Source organism: Lolium rigidum, chromosome 3 (assembly GCF_022539505.1).
Source record: "Lolium rigidum isolate FL_2022 chromosome 3, APGP_CSIRO_Lrig_0.1, whole genome shotgun sequence".
Classification (NCBI taxonomy): domain Eukaryota; kingdom Viridiplantae; phylum Streptophyta; class Magnoliopsida; order Poales; family Poaceae; genus Lolium; species Lolium rigidum.
The window spans coordinates 177,451,688-177,477,641 of NC_061510.1; the positions used below are offsets into that span (position 1 = coordinate 177,451,688).

General features: G+C 46.0%; 1 protein-coding gene across 1 annotated transcript; it reads left to right on the plus strand.

Annotated features, from left to right (window-relative positions):
- Positions 1-19,459: 19,459 nt before the first annotated feature.
- LOC124695857 (transcription factor MYB65-like) lies at positions 19,460-21,886 on the plus strand. The gene is given in 4 exon segments (XM_047228666.1): positions 19,460-19,810; positions 19,926-20,406; positions 20,409-20,658; positions 21,610-21,886. Coding segments are annotated over 4 exon segments (1,359 nt in total).
- Positions 21,887-25,954: the final 4,068 nt, after the last annotated feature.

A 25,954-nucleotide genomic window follows, 5' to 3' on the forward strand; every position in this document is an offset into this window, starting at 1 on the left:
GTTTTACCGAACAGGTTATCAGACTGAAGTAGCTGAAGCTCTCTTGCTCTAAAACTGGGACTTTGTACTGCAGTTCTCTCTCTTGCATAAAGTTAAGAGGAATAGTTGCTGCTATGGTCTAGTTAAATACATATGTGATAAACATCTTCAGAGAACTTTAGAAAGGTTGCTAAATCTGAGAATAAGGGATGCTATAGGAATGTTGTCTAGAAAGTAAGTTACTGGCATGGATTAGAAGATCTCAAGTTTCTCTCATCCGATCTTAACAACTCTTTTCACTTCGAGGAATCAACTCATCTCATAGAGAAAACAGGGAACGGAACTTGAACATGGAAAAACTAATATTTGTGGCCTTGCATACGAGCTGTACCTTTACTCAAGGATGAAGAAAAAACAGATCGGAGATGAGTTGGTCTTTTCCTGTGGCCGGTCGCGGACTCGTCATCCTCTCCAGCGACTATCTATCCTTCTCCTCTCTGGCCCCGTTTCCTCCTACTACTACTACTACTTCTCTGATCCCTCAACTAGTTCATCTCCGTGTTATATCACAGCCATGGCATTGGTTCTTGGCTTCTCCCGTCAGAGGCATCTCGATGGATAAGGGACGTCTCTAATTTGTTATGTGCTACGTTGGGGCAGGGGTGGAGTAGTAATACTAGTTGGTCACGTCAAGTGAGGTCAAGAGCGGTGCTCCCTCTGAATATCTTGGATGGGTACTGTACCTAATGAACGTAAATCTGAAAGCTACTAAATATTTAGCTCTTTTACTGAGACTTGGTCACTGGCCACAGTTGCAGATTAACTGTTCGACTCGACCAGCTATGTTCCAGACATTTTTGGTGGACATTCAAAACATGGAGAAAATAGCCCAGGTGTTTCAAATTTTCAGCAATGTATATCTCGAGAGTTAAATAAAACGATGCATGCATGCTCATGATGCCCATTACGACTCGTAATTAAGTTTAACTAAAACAGGGATGTTACACAGGGTCATCTATGACGCACCCTAAATGCATATTCTGTGGCGCACGAGGGGTGCGCCACCGAATCCTCGCCATAAAAAATTAGGGCTCCTTTGATTCAAAGGATTTGCATAGGAATTGTGTAGGATTTGGTTCCTATGGGAAAATTTCCTATACATGTTGTTTGATTCATAGGAACATAGCCTATAGGAATCTTGTAGTGTAATTCCTATAGGAAAAAAGCATTAGCTCATACCTCATGGAAAAATTCCTTTGCTACAATCAAACAAACTTCATCTTCCTATAGGATTCAAGTAGACATGTCATTCCAATCCTATACCTTTTCTATTCCTATGTTTTTCCTATCCTTCAAATCAAAGGAGCCCTTAGATTTCTATGGCGCACCAGCCCATGCGCCACAAAATATTGTCTTTCTGTGGCGCATTGTTGCTGCGGTGCACCACAGAAATAGGTGCGCCACAGAATTAATGTTAGGTGCGCCACGAAATTAGTTATCTGTATACACGATTTTATACTGCCTACTATACACATACATGTTATATATAGTAATATACAGATATTATACAGATTATATACATCAGTATGCAGATAATATAAATAGATGTACATTGCACATATATAATATAAACATCACCATCACATTACTTAGAGCCCAATCAAGATACACATATAGTGCCAAGTGTCAATTTTTTTACATACAAGTCTTAATTCATACAAAGTTCATCATCTCGAGATACAAATAGACGAGAGTCACTACGAGCATCATCGCGATGAAAGTGGTCTTCATCCGGTTCCTCCTCTGCTCCCTCCTCTCTCCCGCCATGCTCGCTTGCACCACCCCCGAGTGTGTAGTGACTAAAATGGAAGAAATACCAAAATAAATGAAGAAGGCCAACACAAATAATAGCCAACTAGGATAGAATAAATAAATGCCTCATACATTGTTGGTTAAAAAAATATTGACATTCAGGGATGGCGTAAGTGAGGCCAAGTCCGATGCACAAGAGATTGATATTTGTGCCATCTTACCAGGCTCACTTACTCCACCCTAGAGTGTACGGTGACCAAATATTCTAATCATCGGCACTATCTCGAAGAAAGACCAAAATAAACGAATAAGTCCAACACAAAAAAGAGCCAAGTAGGATCAACTAAATATTGGTCGAAACAAATATTAACATTCAGGGATGGATTCAGTGGGGCCAGGTAAGATGCACAAGAGATTGATATTTGTGTCATCACACCAGGCTCACTGGCTCTACCCCATAGTGTACAGGTGACCAAACATTTTAATCAACGACACTAAAATGGAAGAAAGACCAAAGTTAATGAAGAAAGCCAACTCAAATACGAGACAAGTAGTATCAACTAGATAGCATATGCCTCATACTTTGTTGGCTGAAAAAAATATTAACATTCAAGGATGGTGTAAGCGAGGCCAGGTAGGATGCACAAGAGATTGATATTTGTGCCATCACGCCAAGCTCAGTTGCACCACCCCCGAGTGTACAGGTGACCAAACATTCTAATCATCGGCACTAAAATGGAAGAAAGACCAAAGTTAATGAAGAATGTCAACTCGAATACAAGCCAAGTAGTATCAACTAGATAGCATATGCATCATACTTTGTTGGTCAAAACAAATATTAACATTCAGGGACGGTGTTGGCGAGGCCAGGTAGGATGCACAAGAGATTGATATTTATGCAATCAAACCAGGCTCGCTAGCACCACCCCCGAGTGTAGTGACCAAACATTTTAATCATTGACACTAAAATGGAAGAAAGACCAAAATAAAGGAAGAATGCCAACTCAAATACGAGCTAAGTAGTATCAACTAGATAGCATATCTCATACTTTATTGGTTGAAACAAATATTAACATTCAGGGATGAGGTAAGAGAAGCCAAGTAGGATGCATAACAGATTGGTATTTGTGCCATCACACCACGTTCACTCACCCCACCCCAGAGTGTAGTGACCAAACATTCTAATCATCGGCAAGTGCAAATAAAATTAAACACCAAATCCTTATGAACTTGCACCCAATTCATTTTTATTCAGTGTCAGTAATAGACCATCATATGAATTAAGGAACAAATGAAATGCGCAAAACGACTGTCGAAACTAAAGAGCCATATATATAAGTTCACAAACATATTCACAGTTTGAATTTTAGTTAGTAACCAAGACAATTAGGATTAGTTCCTAGTCAAATAGCAATAACAATAAAAATGAATTAGTTGTTCCTAGTTAGTTCCTAGTTAGATTAGGATTAGTTCCTAGTTAAATAGAAATAGAAATAAAAATGAATACAATTTGTGGTTTCACCATTAGACATTTTAAATTATTATGTTTCCAAGGCATTAGCAATTGAAGACCCCAGATAAAATAATAGAATCCCCGGTATGCAACCAAAATCCGCACAAGCATATCGGGTTGGCGCCTACTTAGGAATCTTGATATCCGACATCGCCTCTGAACCCAAACGGACAACACACACGACGCCGTCGCGCAACCGCCAACATTTTAACACTAACCAATATTCATTCCTATATGGCTGTAAATTCTATATGGTGAATCCAACATTTTAACACTAACCAATATTCATTCCTATATGGCTGTAAATTCTATATGGTGAATCCAACATTTTAACACTAACCAATATCCAAGTTCACACCATTTTAAGTACTCCGTCCGATTCATATTAATTGATTCCAATATGAATGTATTTTGAACTAAAATGTGTCTAGATACATCCATATTAGAGTCAATTAATATGAACCGGAGGGAGTACATAATTATCATCTAGAGGGAGAAATATGCAACACAATCCACATAATGGTTGCTAATGAAATCAATTAGTATGAGATCTTAGAAGTGCTATGTTGATGTTCTCCAGGGGATACTAACATAAAATGCTAACATAGTGCTATGTTGATGTTGTCCAGGGTTTATACCTGCGTCGGTGGCGGCCGGTGCCGTGATGCGGCATCGGTGTATAGGAGAGGGGAGACGGCAGCGTTGGCATGGAGGAGGGGAGATGGTTGCCTCGGCGTGGAGGAGGAGGAGGAGGGGAGGCGGCAGCCTCGACGTGGAGGAGGGGAGACGGCCGGCCCGCGGCTTCGGTGTGGAGGAGGGGAGATGGCGGCGTGGAGGAGGGGAGACGGCCGGCACGCGGCGTCGGCATGGAGGAGGGGAGACGGTGGCGGTGGCATGGAGGAGGAGGGGAGGCGGCTGCGTACGGGTGAGGGAAGGGGCGAGGGATAGGGGGATATACGGCCGTCGAAACTCCAATTATTGGTCCTATTTCTATGGGGCACCTTAAGAGGTGCGCCAAAAAATGTCCTATTTATATGGTGCACTAACCAAGGTGCGCAACAAAATGACTTAATTTTGTGACACACGTGGTTCTGTGCGCCACAGAAATAGTGAAACCAATGATTGGGGCTGACAGGGCGTGGGGCACACCTTATTTCTGTGGCGCATGTGCGCCACAGAATAGCATCCCGCCTATAGGTAGTTTCCTACTAGTGGGACCGCCAACAGAGGCGTCACGAGCGCACGGTCAGGATCGTCGCCACGGCGGGGCACAGGGTATAGGTGAAAGGCCAGCGGGCCTACGCGTCACCTGCCCATTCCCGCGTCAGAGCTTGCGTTACGTGCATGGACCAGGGGTTTCGACCCGGGAACACTCCCGCGCTACGACGGCCTCGCTGACCCACTCAATTTCTTGCAACACTACACCACGGCGTTCCTCGCGGCAAGGGAAGACCACCACGTCCTAGCGCACGATTTCCCCGGGGCCCTGAACGAACCAACCCGCCAATGGTTGGAGAGCCTCACGGAGACATCCATGTCCTTGTGGGGTAATCTCTGCGAACGCTTCATTGCTCGCTTCGCGGGGAACCACAAGGGTCTACCCTCGAAGAAGGATTTGAGAGTTGTGGTTCAGGGCCCTGAGAGACTTTGCGGGACTACAGTCGGCGCTTCCGCTCGGTCCTAGACCGGATCCCAAACATCTTCAGCAAGGACATCACAAGCGCCTTCTTTGCTCGAAACTCTCACCTCGGGGTGAGGGAAGCGCTGGCACGCCGCAAATTCACCCCCGCCATGCATCATCGACGAGCACATCCAAGCTGAAGAGGGATACACCGTGAGCCGCCGCTGAGTCCTAAAGGAGTTGTTCCCTTGGCACCTCTCCGAGTGATGTACACGGGGACAAGGAGGCTGCCGAGGGCGTCGCCTGGCACCCGTGGCCCCCGTGGTGGGCCCTCAGTGCGCCTCCCAGCCCCCTTGTTTGGGGGGCCCGGTCCAACAGGTAAAAACATTGTGTGTTGAAACTTAGTTTTATGTTATCTATATATGTTGGATGCTTGTGTGTGTGTGTGTGTGTGTGTTATATGATAGTTTGGACCACACGTACCGCAACAACCCCGCTGCAAGCTAACGCTATCCGCCACACACGTTGAAACAATATTCTTCCCATCACACCACTACACCGGAGCTTGTTCCACTATTTTTTTTGGTTAAAATAGGGTCAAAATAGTTGGCATGGCTATCCACATCATGGAACTAAAAGTATTGCAACACACTTTGTGGCTACAGGTGGATATATCCTATTTGGGTGGCTTCACATAATTTTTGGCGATTTTTAGGACCAACAAGAGCACACTTCAACATCGCTTCTCCCTCCGTCCCATCATTTCACCCCGCAGCCAACACCACCGTCGCGCCTATTCCCCTTTCCAGCAGATCCGCTCCGCTACCTGGTACACACTTCAAGACAGCGCCACCACCGCTCCCATTTCAACAAGGAGACGACTGCAGCGTTGCGTGTTTCAACACAGTCTGAGATGGAGGCCGAGCCGGTCAACTCCCGAAGGTGGGTCGAGCCAAATTGGGAAGAATATACGTCAAGCATCGACCTCATCAACTGCCCCCCCCCAACGAGATGTTGCACATCATCATCTCCCTCCCGCCCACGAAGTCTGCTATAAGGACAATCTTGGTCTCCAAACGATGGCGCCCCTATGTCGCTCCGTCCCACTTAACCTCCTCATCGACGATAACCTCTCTGAACAGGACCGCACACGCGTCATTGCGATCTCCAATATCCTCACCGCCCACCCAGGCCTCGTCTGATGCATATCCATTGGCCCCTTCAGAAGCACATACAACATCGACACCACAATCGTCAACTGGTTCTGGTCCAGTATCCTATCTTGCGTCGAAGACCTTAGGTTCAAAGGTGGAACAATGAGGTGCTCGCTGCCGATGTCTGCATTTTGATGCGCGCCCACACAACGCATTGTCAGCATTATATCCTGCTATTTACCCAAGATTTATGCCACTTCCATGCTTATTTTCCCCCAACTCAAGGAGCTCATGCTCTATGTCTTCTACATCTCGAAGGCGGTGAACATCCACGCCTGCTCACCCGTTGTATTACTCTCAAGGGACTTCACCTTGAGGGGATCCATGGGTTCAGCATCCTCAACATTGCCATGACGAATCTACGTACGATTAGTCTGTCTAGCTTTTGGAAGCGCGACAACCTTATTTCGTTAAAGGAGCTAATAATTATGGATGCATCTTGCCACAAGAGATTGATCATATGTGTTCGAGATGGTCCACAACTAACCAGGATCATGAACGCACCAAAATTGATGGTGTTGGGCTTTGCGTTGAACCTTGGCTGCCAACTTGTTATAGGATCCATAACCTTTTTGGTAGAACAACCTTATTTTTGTTAAATTAACTCACATTTTTCTTATTTTTCTTGACATATGTAGCGCTGTCCTGCAGAGGCTGATGCGCGGAAGGTTGGAACAGTCTCTGCGCGCAGTGAGGAACTTGGTTCCAAATTCTATCGGCCCTGATCTGGATCCACTACTTGGATTCCTTAGATGCTTTCCTTGCATGAATAAGCTATGCATCGAGGTAAATTTGTTGCTGTTAAATATTTACCACTATTGTAGAGTTACATGGAGTTAAACTATTATTAGCCTAGATTAGTTGAACAATATTTGGTAGAAGAACATCCGCAATGGAGTTATATTATTTCATTAACATGTCCCTAACTTTAAAATGACAATAATAGTTGTAAAAATAATGCATCTATCATACTTTGAAGGTAATAGGAACTTGTAAGGGGACTATGTTGTTTCACGGTTCTCAATTCACACATGATTCAACTCACCTGAGTTCTTTATTCAGAACGCAAGAGTGCTCAAAGTAATGAGATCTGGCATCAAGAATTATCACAACAAGAACTGGTGGGATACCTAATTCAAGAGCCTAGACCTGAAGAACAACGCTTCTAGAGAAGCTGATTTTAGTTTGGATATTTACCATGCTTACATAAGTTTGGCGAGGGAGTTGTTAATAGGTTCAGCGTACATGACCTATCGGTGGCTGATCACTTTGCTAGAATGATAAATACGAGCCAAGCCGAGCCTTATTGATCTTCTGTTGCACGCAATGCCAAATTCTGCGTAGTTGTTAGTTTAATCTTTCTATGTTTTATACTGTACTGAACATTATGACTTGATGTTATTCTTATGAATATGGTCCAATATTCTTAATGCTTTCGGGATGTATGTACTAGTTTTTAGAATTGCGTTCTGATTCAGTGATATATATTGAAAGAAGCTAGCCGTTGGTCTCTCTGCTAGCTAGTGTTTTGGACTTGACACTACCTGCTAAAAAAAACTAGTGACGACTGCTTATATTCAGTTTGTCAATGTTATATCATGTATGCGTGATGAAGGCGATAATATAACCGTCGCAAAACAACGACTAAACGAAACAACGTATAAATATATAAGCTAGTCGTATAACCAGTGACAAACACGACGAACAAGTATGGGGCACATTGTCACTGCTTCGTCGTAGACCCATAACGCCCGTAAATAGTCAACTGTCACCGCTTTTTCCAGCCCCCAGGTCGGGTCTGGAAGGAAGAACCAATGACGGATTTTTTTTTGCCTATCAGTGGTTCGGCTTACCACCGGCGGACTTTCACTTTCGCTCCATGTGAGCAGTTGTGGCTATAAGCCTCTTTTCCCAGTAGTGACAAGATCTCCAAAAAAAACATATTCGTTTATCAACGACAAGGCAAGCATAACCTCTTTTATATCCTTTCGAAGCATTTTATCTTCTAGTTACTTCAGATTGCATACGATTCTAATGTCTTTTTATTGGCAAATATAGTTATCATGTGTGTTGCATTTTCCATCCTTGTAGCATGAATTCACTGATCCACTGATCCAAGCAAGACTAGTTTTGAGAATGTGTGCATATAGAGTTGTTGTATCACATATGCTTAGCCATGCTGTTGACGTCAGAAACCCACTGGCGGGCAGAGACGGGCAACACTGTAGAGCCGGGAACAACTAGGGCTGCGGCTGGCCCTAGTCCCTCTGAGCGACGGCCCGCAAAGCCTCCTGGTCGCACGCACCGATGTTTATCACAAGGGCGTGCCACCTGACCTATACCTGGTCAGGAAGGTGTGGATGATGCCTCGCTTAGTTTCCTGCAGGGCACACACGTAAACGTTAAATACGAGCCTCGATCGGCTCTCGGGTTATCCCGTGAATCGGCTCAAAGAGCCGATCCACCCATGATTCGGACGAGGTGTCCGAATATATGGTGGTCCTGCTTGATCAAGGTAAAGCTAATGAGATCTACGACGATGTGGGGTTTTCACCGCATAATCGGATCGTCCTACTCCAGGTTGGGCCTCGCGGCCACGCACGGTGATCGTAAGCCGATCCTAAACAAGGCCTAAAAACCAACACGAGGTTGATCCTCGGAACATCCTGCTTAGGGCCAACGAACGACACCCTACGTGCCGCTGGATCCTCCCCCTTTGTAAGGCCTAACTATTGCAGATATTAAACTAATCCTTGTAGAACAAGGAGCAATCGTAACGGATCAGATCTACTAAACTATGATCAAGCGGGGTGCCGCCCCTACACCTAAGATAGGTGTAAGGGCGGCTAGACATGCAAGGGTTGCACTACGAAAGCATGTAATATGAAGAACAATGCTAACCCTAACATGTCTATGATAACTACGTTGCTCGCCATCAAAAAGGCTTCGATACGAGCAACGCATGAACAACGTAGGCAGGCTTGTGCTGCCTAGATCGCAAGATGCGATCTAGGCAGCATGACGCTACCGGTAGAAACCCTCGAGACGAAGGAGTTGGCGATGCGCCGAGATTTGTTTGTGGTTGAACGTTGGTTGTTGTTTATTCCATAAACCCTAGATACATATTTATAGTCCAGGGGACTTTCTAATGTGGGGCGTGCACCAAACCGTGCATGGGTAAGATTCTAACTTCTAAACTAAGATACGATCTAATATGTTACAGATACACGGGCAATTAAGCCCAACTTGGTATAAAAGGCCGATTCACGTATTCCTTCTATATATATATTTCTTCACGTCCATCTTGATCGCGGCCCACCTCTGACTCGGTCAAATTCTGGTGATAACACATGCCCCCCTGGTTTTGGTAATGATAATTTCAAAACCACTCTGTTTTTTCCTCGAAGGGTCATGTCGTGGCAGAGGAGAATCGTCGCAGTATGTTTCATCATGACGACTTGCCTTCCCAACTTCTCTGCACGATTTGACAGTTTTGGCACCACGCCCTCGAAAACTGTTCGCAAATTAAATCTCCATCCCCTTTATCTAACTGCATCGAACAGTTCTCCTCTTCGTCCTCCCCACATTAGTACTCCCAAAAACCCTTCTGCGCACCATGTCTTCCTCTTCCTCCACCTCCTCGGAACTCTCCCTCGGGTCCTCCTCCTCCCGTGAGACGCCGCCGGACATTCGCGCACCAGAAGAATGGGACCTGGAGGACCACGCCTCCTCCATCTGGTCCGAGGACGATAAATCCTTGACCAGTGGGTAGAGCGACCTCCGCTTCCTCGCCGACGGGGAATCGGAGGAGGAGAGCGATGACGATCGCTTCTCCTGGGACGACTTCACCTCCTCCGAGGAGGTGAAGGAGGAGGAGGAGGAGGAGGACGAAGACAGCTCCTCCGACGAGCCGCCGGCCAAACGCCGCCACCTCTGGCCCGGGAACCTCAGCGACGTTGACAGTGACGACGACGCTGACGAAGAGGACGAAGACGACGAGGGTCCTGCCGGCGGCCGCTGGAGCAGCGATGAGGAGCCGGTAGGGAGCAGCGCCGACAGTGGCGATGACGGCGACGACGACGACGAGGGCAGCATCGGCCCCTAGATAGGATCTTAGTATAGGGCCAGCAGTAGCAGACGGGGCAATGTATCCCCTAGCATTTTCTTTTGAGAGCAATCAGCTCTTCTATGTAAGAAATCCGGTTTATCAATGAAGAAATTCCCCAACTTTGATTTTGCCGATTCCCTTTATGACAATTTAGCCGATGGTCTTTCGTACTAGTTCTGCCGACTGCCAAATTGGTCGATGCCCAATAAGCCGATAGCATCGCATCGGTCTTTCACGATAAATTTAGAGATAGATCCATCCGGGCCCAAACTCCTGGCCAAACAAGGCCAAGCCATAATCGTGTAAACTCTAGGCCTTTCAGACATTCTTCTGCCGTATCCTTTCCTTCCAGATCCTCTTTGCCTTCAGAAGAGCCCTAGGACTCGTTGCTTGGATCAATTTAAACGCCGAAGTTGCCACTTCTGCAGGACAGGCATCACTCCTGTGGTGACGTTTTATAATCCTGCTCTGTTCTCTTTCAGCAACCATTGCTCAAAATCAAACTGAGATGCAAAGCCAACCGATTTTAGCAAAATCGGCTTTCCTATAGCAACGGACCTCTCGTAGCAAGTTGCCCCCCGAGCCTCAGCCAGGGTGGAAATAATGATGAAGACCCGTAATTCAGGCAAACAGGCCTGGGCTCGACCATGTCCGAGAGTGCTATCGTGCGTGGCCAATCAATTGATCACCTTTCATCCGTTGACAGTTTATACAGCCGATTCAGCAGGCTAGTAATCTGGCGCTGAGTAGGTGCCCTCAACCTAGTTCTGGGCTTGTCGCTGGATCGTCTTGCATCCTGAAACCGATAATTTTGCAATATCAGCACCATTCTTCAGGCAAGTTGTGATGCAGAGTTAGCCGATTCCAACGAAATCGGCTCCCCAGAACAGAGAACCTTCAAGGTGAGTTGCCCCCCGGGCTTCTTCAGTTCAATCCTCGCGCCTTGTTGATTAGATCGGCTCATTAACTTCGGCAGGCTGCAGCAATCTTCCGGTGAAGATGCCCCCGCACTCCTGACGCCCTCCAACCCTGGGCGCAACATCCCCTTGACTTGTACGTTTATGCTGCCCTTGCCGATCTTGGAGACTTGCGAATGGGAACTAGGGGTCCTTGAAGGGAAGATCCACTCCTTGCTCCATTGATCCTTAAGTCGGTGTCTGTACATCGGCTATGCGTAAAATTTTTGAATTTTCGGCCGATTTGTAAATCGGCCCCATACTCCAATATAGACCCACTGCATATCCTCGTGTTTTATCCACCTGGGTGCCCCCCCGAGCCGATTCTGTCAAAAGAATTTGATGGTATCGGCTTTGTTGGATAACATGTCACACCCAAGCAGAATGGATGGTGGGTGAGGATAATTTTGGCCGATTGCTGGAATCGGCCTCCCATTGCTTTCTCGGTGAAGGTTTTGTGATGTCCCTCCACACATCTTTTTGGGGCCGATCACAAGGATCGGTCTCGCCACGTTTGTCCATCGACATTTGCTTGTGTTACACGGTCAGGCCGGTGGATAAGACCAGCCTAACCCCGTTCTTTGTCACGTCGATGCGCTCACAGTCGTCCAAATTGATACCTGAGAGCGGCTCTTGGCCTGATGTCTCCCAAATGTCCATGCCAGCTGTTGAAACCTTGACTGAATCATCTGCACGGACGACTTCCACTTCATCTCCATCCCACTGTATCAGGCATTGGTGCATCGTGGATGGAATGCAACAGTTGGCGTGGATCCAATCCCTCCCTAGTAGGACCGCGTAGGTACTCTTGCTATCGACGATAAAGAACGTCGTAGGGATAGTTTTTCTTCCTACGGTCGGATCCACATTCGGAACACCTTGTGCGTCAGATGCTTGGCCGTTGAAATCGCTCAGCGTTACGTTGGTCTTGATCAGATCCGAGCTGGAGCGTCCCAACCGACGTAGCATGGAGTATGGCATAATGTTGACTGCCGCTCCGGTGTCCACCAACATCTTGTTGACAGGCTGCCCATTGATGTAACCTCGCACGTACAGGGCCTTCAGATGCCTGTAACTCCTTTCCTTTGGCTTCTCAAAGATGACCGGCCGTGGGCCGCAGTCTAATTGCGCCACAGGTGCTTCATATAATCTTGGAGCGCTAAACTCCGATGGAAGAATGAAGACCATGTTTGTGCCAGCCGATGTGTCATCATCGGCTTTCCTCTGCTTGGGGCGCCACTCTTTTCTTTGTGGCCGACCTTCTTCGTCCAGGGTTCGCCGGATTTTGGCGGCCAGATCAGGCCGTGCCTTCCTTAGCGTGCGCAGGTACAATCTTTCAGCTTCTTCCAACCCACGCAGACGCTGAACCCTTCGCTTTTGGGAACGGCTGAGCCCATCAGGGCACCACCTGGGCCGATGATACTTATCTTCTTCATCATCGTCCTCTAGTTCCTCGAGATCTTCTACCCGAGCGGGCTCAGCATACTTGCTCCGAGGTGGGAGAGGCCCTAGACGCTCAAACACGGACACGTTAGCGGCGTCCTTCTTCCTCTCGTTTGCATTCTCGGGCAGTTCTCGATTGTTGGCAATCGGCTCATTCCCGAGTCCCGAGCAATGTTTGAAGAACGGACAGCTCCAGTGCCTATCCATGTTATCCTGCCCCCTTGACCTTCCTTCAGCGCGACGATTGTATCCGTCGTCGCTCCTGTCATGCTGACGGTACCTCCTGACCTCTGCATCAGACTGACAATTCCTTTCATCATCTACGTCGTAGTGCCGACGTCGGTCGTGCTGGTGCTCATATTTGTGGAGGAGGCGCTCGGAAAGCGGACGCTGATGTCGCACGCGTCTTATTCCCTCCCCTGTCAGGTACCGCCTGTCATCATCTCGGGGGCGGTCGCGTGGATCGGCCTCCTCTTCATCGTTGCCACGGGAGTGGCTGCCTTCTGCTTCATCTTTGCCATGGCGGCTTGCAAGCCCTCCCATGTTGACACCAAAGGAGGACTTCGGCTGGCCTATGGAGTGGCTGAGATCCACCATGTTGACGCCAGGCGACGGACTTGAGTCTCTAGCGAGCTTGATATCGTGCGGCCGGGTCTTCTCAGAGGAGCCGATGGGTTCGGCTTTGAGGGTTGCCTTGATCTCGTCATGCTTCTTCTTGAGCTCATCAGGCAGATCCGCGTACGTGACCGGAGTGTCTTCCGCCATCTCGGATGTAGACGGCGATGTGGTGGATGTTGAAGGTTGTCCCACCGGGCGTGCCAGAATGTGTTGACGTCAGAAACCCACTGGCGGGCAGAGACGGGCAACACCGTAGAGCCGGGAACAACTAGGGCTGCGGCTGGCCCTAGTCCCTCTGAGCGACGGCCCGCAAAGCCTCCTGGTCGCACGCACCGATGTTTATCACAAGGGCGTGCCACCTGACCTATACCGGGTCAGGAAGGTGTGGATGATGCCTCGCTTAGTTTCCTGCAGGGCACACACGTAAACGTTAAATACGAGCCTCGATCGGCTCTCGGGTTATCTCGTGAATCGGCTCAAAGAGCCGATCCACCCATGATTCGGACGAGGTGTCCGAATATATGGTGGTCCTGCTTGATCAAGGTAAAGCTAATGAGATCTACGACGATGTGGGGTTTTCACCGCATAATCGGATCGTCCTACTCCAGGTTGGGCCTCGCGGCCACGCACGGTGATCGTAAGCCGATCCTAAACAAGGCCTAAAAACCAACACGAGGTTGATCCTCGGAACATCCTGCTTAGGGCCAACGAACGACACCCTACGTGCCGCTGGATCCTCCCCCTTTGTAAGGCCTAACTATTGCAGATATTAAACTAATCCTTGTAGAACAAGGAGCAATCGTAACGGATCAGATCTACTAAACTATGATCAAGCGGGTGCCGCCCTACACCTAAGATAGGTGTAAGGGCGGCTAGACATGCTAAGGGTTGCACTACGAAAGCATGTAATATGAAGAACAATGCTAACCCTAACATGTCTAAGATAACTACGTTGCTCGCCATCAAAAAGGCTTCGAGTACGAGCAACGCATGAACAACGTAGGCAGGCTTGTGCTGCCTAGATCGCAAGATGCGATCTAGGCAGCATGACGCTACCGGTAGAAACCCTCGAGACGAAGGAGTTGGCGATGCGCCGAGATTTGTTTGTGGTTGAACGTTGGTTGTTGTTTATTCCATAAACCCTAGATACATATTTATAGTTCAGGGGACTTTCTAATGTGGGGCGTGCACCAAACCGTGCATGGGTAAGATTCTAACTTCTAAACTAAGATACGATCTAATATGTTACAGATACACGGGCAATTAAGCCCAACTTGGTATAAAAGGCCGATTCACGTATTCCTTCTATATATATATTTCTTCACGTCCATCTTGATCGCGGCCCACCTCTGACTCGGTCAAATTCTGGTGATAACACATGCTTAATTGACGAATTCCGATCCATACAGTTAATGAATCAGATATGCGAATGAATCTAGTATGACATGATGGCATGATATGATTAGTGATGATACTTAAACATGCTTAAAGGCTTGGATGGGCCTCCACTCATGGGGATGTGGTCATTTGACTCATTCTCGCCGATACTAGGACATGAGTTCTTGCTTTCGGAACCAAGACCAAGCGTACAACCACACAGGGACCAAGGGAACCCCTTGGCCTGAACTTGTCTAGTATGTTCATGATTCACATAGTTTGCAAGTTCATTCGACATCTACATGGAAAAGGTGTGGAGGAGGTTTTAAAAGGTTCATACATGATGTTGTCGGGGTGAAGGGTGTTGTAGGCACTGAACTAAATCCCAAGCGGATAGAAACTAGGTCCGCCTCAGAGAATGGCTACCTACGATGATGGAGCAGACCAATCGGAGTGATACATGAATTAGGCGAAGTAAGGGAAAGGTTTTGGTCGACCACCCTCTGCTAGCACATCAAGTAAGCGTGTATCGTACGGTTCTAATACTCGGACGGCGCGCGTGTGTAAAGTTGTACACCCTTGTTGGGTTAAATATTTTCGAAAAGTCGTATCGACGGTTACAGACGACTTGGTGATGTATTCCATGATCATAGAAAACTTTAACCTAATCGTAAAATTTGGAATCAACGTGTGAATAGGATGCTTCCGTTGGGTTCATAGAGGAGGTGATCCTAGTTGATAGGTTCAACTAATGATTATGATTCGGTGGATATAATATGATGATCAATAGATCTAGAAATATCTCTCTCTTACCCCCCTTTAAAAATTATCTAAGTAAAAGATCTTCTTCTCCCTCTTGTGTTTCACAGGAAAATTGAAATAAACTCTACAAAATCCTCACATACCCGCTTTGCTAACAGATTGTATTAAGTGTTTGCTGAGTTCTTGTACTCACCTTGTCACATTTCTGCTACAGACAAAGTCTCTTCGATAGATGGTGGTTTCTAGGTTGACATCGACGAGTAGATTGGGGTTCCCGGGTGGCAACATGGAATCTATGGGTTGGGACATCATCGTTATGCTCCTGGCCTCTTAGGACTTTTGCTATATCTTGCTATTTCCAATAGCATAACTTCGTTTTCGTTGATTGATCTAATGTTAGGTCATTGACCTCTGCTTGTAATACTTTGTTTTTTGCTCTGTTATGAGCTTTTATTACTTCTTTGATTCATAGAGCTACTATTGTGCTACCGATTGTCTCAATGTAAGCTCTCGAGCTCTAGGTTAGGCTTATGTTAGATGAAGATCTGGTTTATCTAGCCCTGATCTTGGGGTTCCCCACACTTTAGAAACAACAATCTAAGATCTAAACATACCACAACCAATTGTAATAGCTAAAAATTGTTTTCCGGTAGTTGCATAATTCCTTTGAGCACCTGATACGTGCATTCTGTATAATCATAATGCAACATATAGGACTAGTTCTTATTGATATTTGCATTGTTTTATCATTGTTTATGCATTTTTAGATGAATTCTAGGACTTTCCTACAAAGTCCCTTTCATTGTTATTTAATTTATGGAAGGCAGAAAACCCCCTTTTTCGTATTTTGATGTTTCAGAGACCTTTCGGACATCAATAAATTGGAGGAAAAATACCTAGCAAGTTTTTTTATCAGGAGAAGGACATTGGGCACTTGAATCACGCGAGGGGAGCCACGAGGGACAAAAGAGCACAGGTGGCGTGGGCCACCCTTAGGCCGTGCCACCTCGGCCCATTTGGGCCTCGGGCGTATTCTTGACTCTACCTTTTTACAGACGCCTCCGTTTTTTGCCAGAAAACCTACGTCATATTTTCCCACGATTTACAAAGGCGGCGGCGGCGAAAGTTCACTCCTACTCCGGGAGAGGGCAGATCATGTTTCTTCGAAGCCTCCGGAGAGGGGAAAATCGAAGGCACCGTCATCACCTCTCCTCCTTGGAGAAGGGGGAGGCCTCTCCATCAACATAAATAACATCCCCAACATCAGCACCATCTCCATCTCCAATATCCCCCTCGTCATCCTCATAGTTCGTTATTAATTGAACCCTGTATATTATTTAAGTGCTATTTGCATGATTGTAATTTGTGTATTTGCTCATGAAAATGGTCATATGAGCCTTCGTAAGGGGTGTATTTGCTCACTGACTTGGCTACACCTAATTTAGGCTCCATTCAACAAGAATAAACTTGAGAAGATAATTACCATATTGTTAGAAATCTTCATGTTGTGTAAATCTATTGCCACCCTTGGGAATGCTTGTCACATATAAGTACACAAACACTTGAGCTTATCCTCTTTCTGCATAGAGGATTGGTATTCTCTCATGGAGAGCATTCACTCATCACAATTTACTTTTAGCAATTTACACTACTGCAACCTACAAACCCAAAACACAAAATCATTGCATATTTTATTGTTTTACTTGTCAAACTTGCTAACCAATACCTTTGGCTCCTCGTGGGTTCGACAACTTTTTCTTATTGAAAGATACTACAATAGATCTTCTGCACTTAGGAGACATCAGCAACATAAAGTATTATACTAGCATAGTACATAAAATATAACTTACCATTCACACGTTGGACAAAAACAGCATCAATAATATTATCACTAGCATCACACTTTCAAATGGAAAACACCAATCACGTACTTGTATTATAGGAGCAGTGGCTGAAGCTCTCTTTAAAATCTCAAATGAATGCTTGCAATCATCATTGAAATAAAAGGGAGCATCCTTTTGTAAGAGATTACTCAGAGGTTTTGATATTATAGATAAATATTTGATAATACTTCTATAAAAACAAGCATGACGAAAAAGAACTTTTTATACCTTGAATATCTTTGGGATATGGCAATTTCTCTATTGCCTCTATTTTTGCACGGTATACTTCATTTCCTCTTCCCCATATCCGGTGTCCAAGCACCGGACCTTCTGTAACCATGAAGTGATATTTGTCACAATTTAGGATCAAGTGTTGGTCCTCGCATCGCTGCAAAGCTTTGTTAAAATTCAGAAGACAATTATCAAAAGACGTGCCATACATATAAAAATCATCTATGAATACTTTCATTATTTTCTCAATGTAATAAGTAAATATAGGATTCATGCATCTCTGAAAAAAGTAGCCGGTGTATTACATAAACCGGATGACATTCTCCTATATGCAAATGTACCAAATGGGCAAGTGAAAGTTGTCTTTTCTTGATCATCTTTATGAACATGAATTTGAGAAAACCCCGAACAACCATCTAGATAGGAAAAATGAGAATGCTTAGACAATCTTTCCAACATTTAATAAATAAAAGGAAATGGATAATGATCTTGGCGAGTAGATTTATTTAGCTTTGTGGAATCAATGCACATTCTATAACCAATAATAGTTTGTTGTTCTACCAAATCATTTTCATCATTTACAACTATGGGATAAATAATACCTACTTCAATTAATTTAAGTACCACTTTTCTTACCACTTCCTTCAATCTAGGACGAAGATAACGTTGAGATCGACAATGAGCTTTGCATCTTATTCCAAATGGATCGTAATATACTTAGGTCACCACTGTTATATATAGCTCTTGTAAGATGCCACACTGGTCCGTGAAATCCCCGGCCTTGTATAAACTCTTCCATATAGTAATACACAAATGGCTGGTCTATGAGCACACAATACATCACTAACTTCTGACGAGCTGAGCGGGACATGTCGCTGGTATGGATCGTAATATACTTAGATCACCATTGTTATATATACCTCTTGTAAGATGCCACACTGGAAATGTTTAATCTGTGAAATCCACTGCCTTGTATAAACTCTTCCATATAGTAAAGATTTACTAGATGGCCCTCGTAGTTTTTACCCTTCTCATTGGAGGGATTCTTTCATGTTAAAATCCTCTTACCTCGGCATTTTGGTTTCATCTTCTTTGTTATTTTTCTTGTGGTGATTATAACAACCACAAATCTCACATGGAAATGACTTCTAACGCAAGATTGTCATCGGTATCATCGGCAACACATTTTTTCCCCTTTTTATGTTGTGTGACGCTAACCCCTTTCTCGCCGCTACCTCTTTCCCCCATCCTTACTCGTGTGACACTTCTGGTTCTACCGGCATTTGCCGGTTTCCGTCACATACACCAAATACAAGCATAGCACCAAAACTCCGAGCATGAGATGCTCCAGTGTATATAGCCTTTTAGTGAACGAGAAATGTCTCTCTCGGGGGGTCCAGTGCACGAGTTCACTCAGTTTTTTCATGTTTCATTTAGCCTACTGACATACAACTTTTTTTAAAAAATACTTGATAAAACATTAATACACGAATCTCAAAGCAGTGGATGGACGGTTACAATGTACATCGAACAATTAAGGGTGTCAAGTGGGATCCCACTTTTATCCCACTTGTAGTATAATTTGACTTTTCTAGTACAAATTTTGACATCAAAATTTGAACTACATAGTACAAAATGACATCCCACTAGGATCCCACCTTGACACCCTACGAACAATCGCTGCTCTGGAGAGCCCATAAGGAAGCCAAATGAAAAGAGGACAGCCAAATACCCTGGCCACAGCCCCTCAGTGAGTCACCTTTGTTTCACCTGCAAAAACCACTTGCAAACCACATAAACCGAAAACGCCAGCTCCCCTCCGCCTCCATTTTTAGCAAACTTTCGCATAAACCTACCCCGGCCCCTTGCACCCCTTCTTCCCCTCCCTGCCACCTTCCCAAAACAACCGCGTAGGCTCCTCCATCCTTCTCTCGCGCCGCCTATGGAGGGTGAGCCTACATCGCTGGAGGCGGAGAAGGTGCCGGCCACGGACAGTATTGATGAGGAGGTGGGGCAGAGGGAGGAGGCCCCGCCGGTGGTGCTGAAGAAAGGGCCGTGGACGACGGCGGAGGACGCCTTGCTGGTGAACCACGTGCGGCAGCACGGTGAGGGCAACTGGAACGCCGTGCAGCGCCTGACTGGGCTTCTGCGCTGCGGCAAGAGCTGTCGGCTGCGGTGGACCAATCACCTCCGCCCGAACCTCAAGAAGGGCTCCTTCTCTCCCGACGAGGAGCTCCTCATCTCGCAGCTTCACGCGCAGCTCGGCAACAAGTGGGCTCGAATGGCCTCCCATGTAAGCTCCCTGTTCGATTCGATTGAATTCTTGTTTTCAATCTCAGTTTGCAGTAGTCTAGCATATGGCAAGTAAATCTTAAATCTTGACACGACGATCCTCACTTGGCCCACAGCTACCGGGAAGGACGGACAACGAGATCAAGAACTACTGGAACACGAGGACTAAGCGGAGGCAGCGTGCCGGCCTGCCGGTGTACCCACCCGAGGTGCAGCTCCAGCTCGCCATCACCAAGCGCTGCCGCTACGACGATTTCTCGCCCTTGCCGTCCCCGCAGCAATCGGCCAGCAATGTCCTGTCACTTGATGCCGCCGCCGATGCAGCCTCCGCAGGGTACACCAGCGCTCGCCCTCCGCCGCTCGACCTTGCTGGGCAGCTAGCCATGGCCAACCGGTCGGTGCAATTCCGGGCCCAGACGCCCTTCTCGGCGCCGTCTTCCCCATGGGCGAAGCCATTCGCACGGAACGCGCAGTACTTCCAGTTCGCGCATTCCTCGCCCGTGTCGCCGACGACGCCGACGGGACCCATGCACCCGGTCACACCGGAGCTGTCCTTGGGTTATGGCTTGCACGGCGGTGACAGGACTCGATTCACTCCCTCTCGCCGTCTCCGGGCGCCAGAGTGGAGCTCCCTTCAAGCCAATTGCGCCCGGCGATGCCGCCGTCCTCGGCTGCCACCGCCCCCGTCGCAAGCGGCGGTTTGGACGAAGGAGCGTCGCAAGATCAGCAGAACGCGGCGAGCCTAGAGGCCATGCTGCAGGAGCTGCATGACGCCATCAAGATCGACCCGCCGGCGCATGCGAACGGAGCCGTCGACAGCCGCGCCGAGCAGAACGGTGTCAGTGGTGAGTAGTGCATGTCGTGCGTGAAGCATTTCTCACATTTTCCATTTCTTCGATGCATCCGAACTTTTAATTTTTTGTCTCTTTGTTGGAGAAGAGAACAAATGGTCATGATTATGATGTGAGCCGGCCGATAGATTACTAGCTAGTAGATCAAACCTTTTTGTTTGTGCTTCCAATTCTGGCCAAATTATGCATACTAGCTTCTTGAAAAGCAAAAGAAGCTCTAATTTGTTTTCGCACAGATTATTCTAGAATTTCAATTTACTCGGCCATATGAAAATAAAAACAATATGTTGAGGTAAACAAAGAATTTCTACTACGTACTATTAGGACTAAGAGTTCTGAAGCTGTTCGGAATCTTCTTTGGATTTACTTTTGATAGTTTTAAGGTTAGTACACTACTCCTACAGAGGATTTATTTAGTCCTTGCAAGACAGTGACTGCTTTCGATTTTCTTTGATGATTACTTTTCCTTATCTCGCTAAGTACTTTAATACCTTTATTATTCCCTTTACCCTTTTCTCTCACTCCCTCTCTGAATGTACTGCTTTACTACATACCTAATCTAATCCCTGATGCCAATTCATGCTTCCGTTTTGCTCTTTCATGATTGCTCGTTAGCTCCCGTAGCAACACGTAATGTCTCTTCTATATAATTTCCAAATTAACATCACCAATCAGTGTAAACGTGATCATATCCAGCACTACTTTTAGGAGATTTACTAGACAGGCTCATGATCTGCCTGGCTTGCTAGTGCAGAACAGAATCAAATGGGAATTGATTTACACCTCATGTTCCAACTAGCATGGAATATATAATAATCCATTATATGCATGGGAGAAACTTTGTGCCAACATCAAAACAATTTCCAGCCTTGAGAAAATTTTAGGACAAAAAATGGACGACACTATGTTAGCTAGCTAGATATGAATCATGGCTTGTTGTTCTAACCAGCTCACAACTGTATCCAGGTGACAACAAATCGGAGGGCGAGCTCAAAGATGACATCGACACACTGTTCGAGCTAATGATACCGACGGCCTTCCCCATGCCGGAGCCCGCTGCCCCAGCCGCTGCGCCCAACCACTCTGGCTCCATCTCGCAGCCCAGCAGCGACGACCAGGACCTCGGCATGGATCATATTGCGGTCATCGGCGGCGGCGGCTCATCGGAGCAGGACTGGAGCCTCGACGGCGCCTGCCAGTGGAACAACATGTCCAGCATCTGCTGACAAAAATCTTCCGCAGCTGTGCCGAGGGTGCAGCTACCTCAGATCAGAAACAGGACTCCCAGGCGTTCTATGTGGGGTGTTTTGATGCAACTTTTTTTTTCCATATTTTCGAGTTCGTCTTGTCAAGGTATATCGATCGTGGACCAAAATGTTCCATGTTCATCTGACTTAATCATGACTCAGTTTGAGCCGCCCCGTACATTCCAATCAAAATTTTCATCAAATTCTAGTCTATATATCCCTGCTTCGGCTTAGCTTGTGTAGTCACACAAGGTATGTTATATAGATCCAGATCCTTTGCCGGCCGTGATCTTTGACGGTGGCCTTCTCTCAAGTTGGCGCTGAGTCATCTAGAAGTACGAACTTACTCTTTCCGTCCTGTAATATATGATGTTATTACAATTAATTCCAATGTATATTGGTTGTAATAGCATCTTAAAATTATGGGGCACAGTGATTACTGTTTTGTGCACAAGTTCAGCAATTAGCACGGGAAATCTCCCAGTTCCGAACTGGGCATAATCCTACTACTTGTAGCCTACAGCCACCATATAAGCCACACATCATACCTGCACATTCCCAAACTCCCATTTTTCCTATAAGTTTCAGACTCACAAAACATTTTTTTTCCATTTAACTTAACGTGCAAGATCAAGATCATGTGTATGCTCGGATAGGGAGACTGACTTTTCAGAACCTGGGTGCATGTGAACCCACTTTTTCAAAAGTGCGTTTGTGATGTAAAAACATATTTTAAAAATCGAAACACAAAATGAATGCAAAGGTGATCTCAAACATGTGCATACGTACCCCGCGAAATAAAAAAGTGGTTTCTCCGCGAAAAATTTCTACGCATACATGGAACATGCATACGTACCCCGTTATTTTTATTTCAGAATTTTTTAACATTTGAAAAATGCATTTCCCACCTGGGTTCACGTGCACCCAGGTTCAACCGAACTTTTCCCTCGGATAGGCTGTTTATGACACACTATGTCAACCGCGACTCCAAGTAATTAAGTTGATAGCACGCTCACAATTCGCATCAACTATGCAGTTAACAGATGAATGGAAATATAGTATATAGAAAAGTTCTTGGTAGTGCAAATTCAGGTGAAATGTGCTAGTACTACTTAACTCTATTACACTATTTTTCCGGTCTGCTTCTTACTTCTACAAATGCGAAATTCAAGCAGGGTTTGGGTAGTCACAAATCTGTCGTGAAATTGATTAGCGCATATCATGCATGGTGGCTTGCTGCCTCCGGTCTCCCATGATGCAGAGTTGATCGAGGAACAAGGAGCAGTTGGATTGCATGAGCGAGTACCTCTCCATGCTAAATACGTGTTGTCCATTCTTTGCTGCTTGCTTCCTGCCATAAGTTCCTCCCATAAGGACGTTCCTCTTGTTGTGACTCCTTACTCCTCTGTTCCGGGCAGATTCTTTTTTCTCACTGCTTCTGGCTAACAGAAGCTTCTATTGGTTGTTCGGGGGCTCGCTAAAGACACAAAACGGATCTCATACAGAGGCCACCAGAGAAACTAGGGTATTTGAAATATTAGAATGAACTTGTAGATTAGGAGACTAAGATTTTCCACATCATCACCTGAATAAAACAGAAAAATGCAATCATTTTTGTCAATGACGCTTATTAATCAGAAAAATACTCTCCTCGTCAACGTTTTTACAAAAAGATGTGCCACAAGACATAGAAAATCGTCAGACATATTTAGGTTAGTACACGGTATTTGTGCTCCGCACACCTTCTATACTCTTATCCGGCTCATGAGCTCCAACAAAGCATTGCCATTTAATCAAAATGTGAAACCTAGATCTCGAAGTCCTTTGTTTTTCCTTCGATGTCTTCAGCATAGAAATAATGACAGGTTTGTCAATCGTCGGGCCTTGCAGATACTTAGGGTTGCCTCTGGGTCTCCGCAAACCCTCTACGACCCAATTGCAATCGGCGGTGTAAAGCACGGTTAACCGCCTGCAACCATGGTGCGCCAAATTAATGACATATGGTGGGAGGACAATCCTGGTCCAAACTATGCTTTGTGTCATCCCGCTACAAGCCATGATGTCCCTATACATCCCTTGCAAGCGTCGTTGAAAATTTGTCGGGGCTTCATGTGGAACGCGAGGCGCGATGTGAAGGAGGGCCACTGCCATCCCCTCATGGGACCAAGTGGTGCCGCCTAAGGCCAATGGCAGCCCGGGCTTGCCCAACCTGCACCTCATGAACCTTGCCTTGAGGTGTAGATGTGCGTGGTTGCAGCGAGTTGACCAATCTAAAGCTTGGGTCGAGTTCGACCTGCATATCCTGCATCTATCCATGGAGTTTTTTGAGTCGGCGACGACACTTTGGCAATAGGGAGCGCACATTGTTCTATAGAGACTGGTGGCTCTATGGTCGAAGGATCAAAGACATTGCGCCTAATCTTCTGGCTAAGGTGCATCCACGCCGAATAGCCTCCCGCACAGTCAAGGAGGGGATAATGGTGAGTGGCTCAGGGATTATGGTACGGACTTAGGGGCAGCAGCCGTGGCGGAGTTCTTCCACCTTTGGCATGTGCTAGCCAGGGTCCAGCTTGTGCCTCCGCAGGAGGATGCCATTGTTTGACATTGGTCTGGTGGTGGCGTCTTCTTAGCTAAGTCAGCGTACTATGCTTTCTTTGATGGGACGACAAGAGCTCCTACGCCCCACCTGATCTGGAACTCCAGGGCCCCCTACAACTATAATTTCTATGCTTGGCTTGTCCCTTGAAATAAATGTTGGACGTTGGAGAGACTATGGCGACATGGTCTCCAACACCCGGGTGCTTGCCGTTTGTGTGACTAGGAGCCGGAAAACATTCAGCACCTCCTTCTTGGGTGTGTGGGTGGCGCGTGAGGTTTTGTCTTGAGCCCATTAGGGTAAGCCTAACTGGGTGCCAGGCGGCGATACTTACCTGCTTGAATGGTGGACCTCCATGGCTTGTTTGAAGGCTCTCCAAAGAGATATGTGCAGAACCCTCATCCTGGTCTTCTGGTGCATGTGGAGCCATATGAATAGCGTGGTCTTCGAGGGACAGATATGTGGAGAACCATCGTCCTGGTCTTCTAGTGCATGTGTAGGCATAGGAATGGCATGGTCTTCGAGGGTGTGACCTCGGCGGTGGGGGCGGTTAAGACTCGGATCAAGGAGGAGTATGAGAGGTGGGTCTTAGCTAGTCTCTTTAGGGCGGAGGGTTTTGGCTTTCCGGAGCCAACACCGATATGGTAGCTTATTTCAATGTAAATTAGTAAATTACTGGCCCACTAATAGTCTAAATTACATGTATAAATTGTTAATATGTGTATATACATATAAATCGGTTTTGTTAAATTCTAAAAGGAGTGTAATTAAATCTCAATCGACTTCCTAAACGATGGACCGCATCATGATTTGTGTTGTCATGTAAGTTGAATACGGGGTGCCAGTTGCACATGAGATGAAAATGAGCTTTTTCCAGCTGCACATGGGTTGCAAGGTACTTAAGAACTTGCATCCATACCTTAAACCATCAAACATGTTGCACATGAGTTACAACTAGGTTGTATTGAGACTTGAGTGACATCATCTGACTGAGATTTTTTAAATGTAAGTTGATTGAGATCTAGACATGCCCTAACTAAATGTGATGTATATAGATTGTAAATAGCAAAGAGTGGTGTTTTGGCACATGGGATCATATGATCTCTTTATTTTAAAATGCATCTTAGATACATTTTGAAACATCAAAAAATTTGAAACAAAAAATTCGCACGAACATCTTCACATGCTACACGTCCACAAAGTTGTTTCGTCAAAATTCGACTTGTCTTGTGACGTGTGTAAAAAAGACAAAATTCAGTGCTTAAAATAAAACTTGTCACAACATAAATTTTCTCTTTTTTTATATAGACCACAAAAAGTATTGGTTTTTCTCGAAACTTGGCGTATGAACATATATTGTGGAGATCTAGAGGTAGAATTTTTTGTCAAAATTTTTCAACACTTCAAAATATATTTCTTGGTAGAGGGAGCATACGCACCCGGGAGCCAAA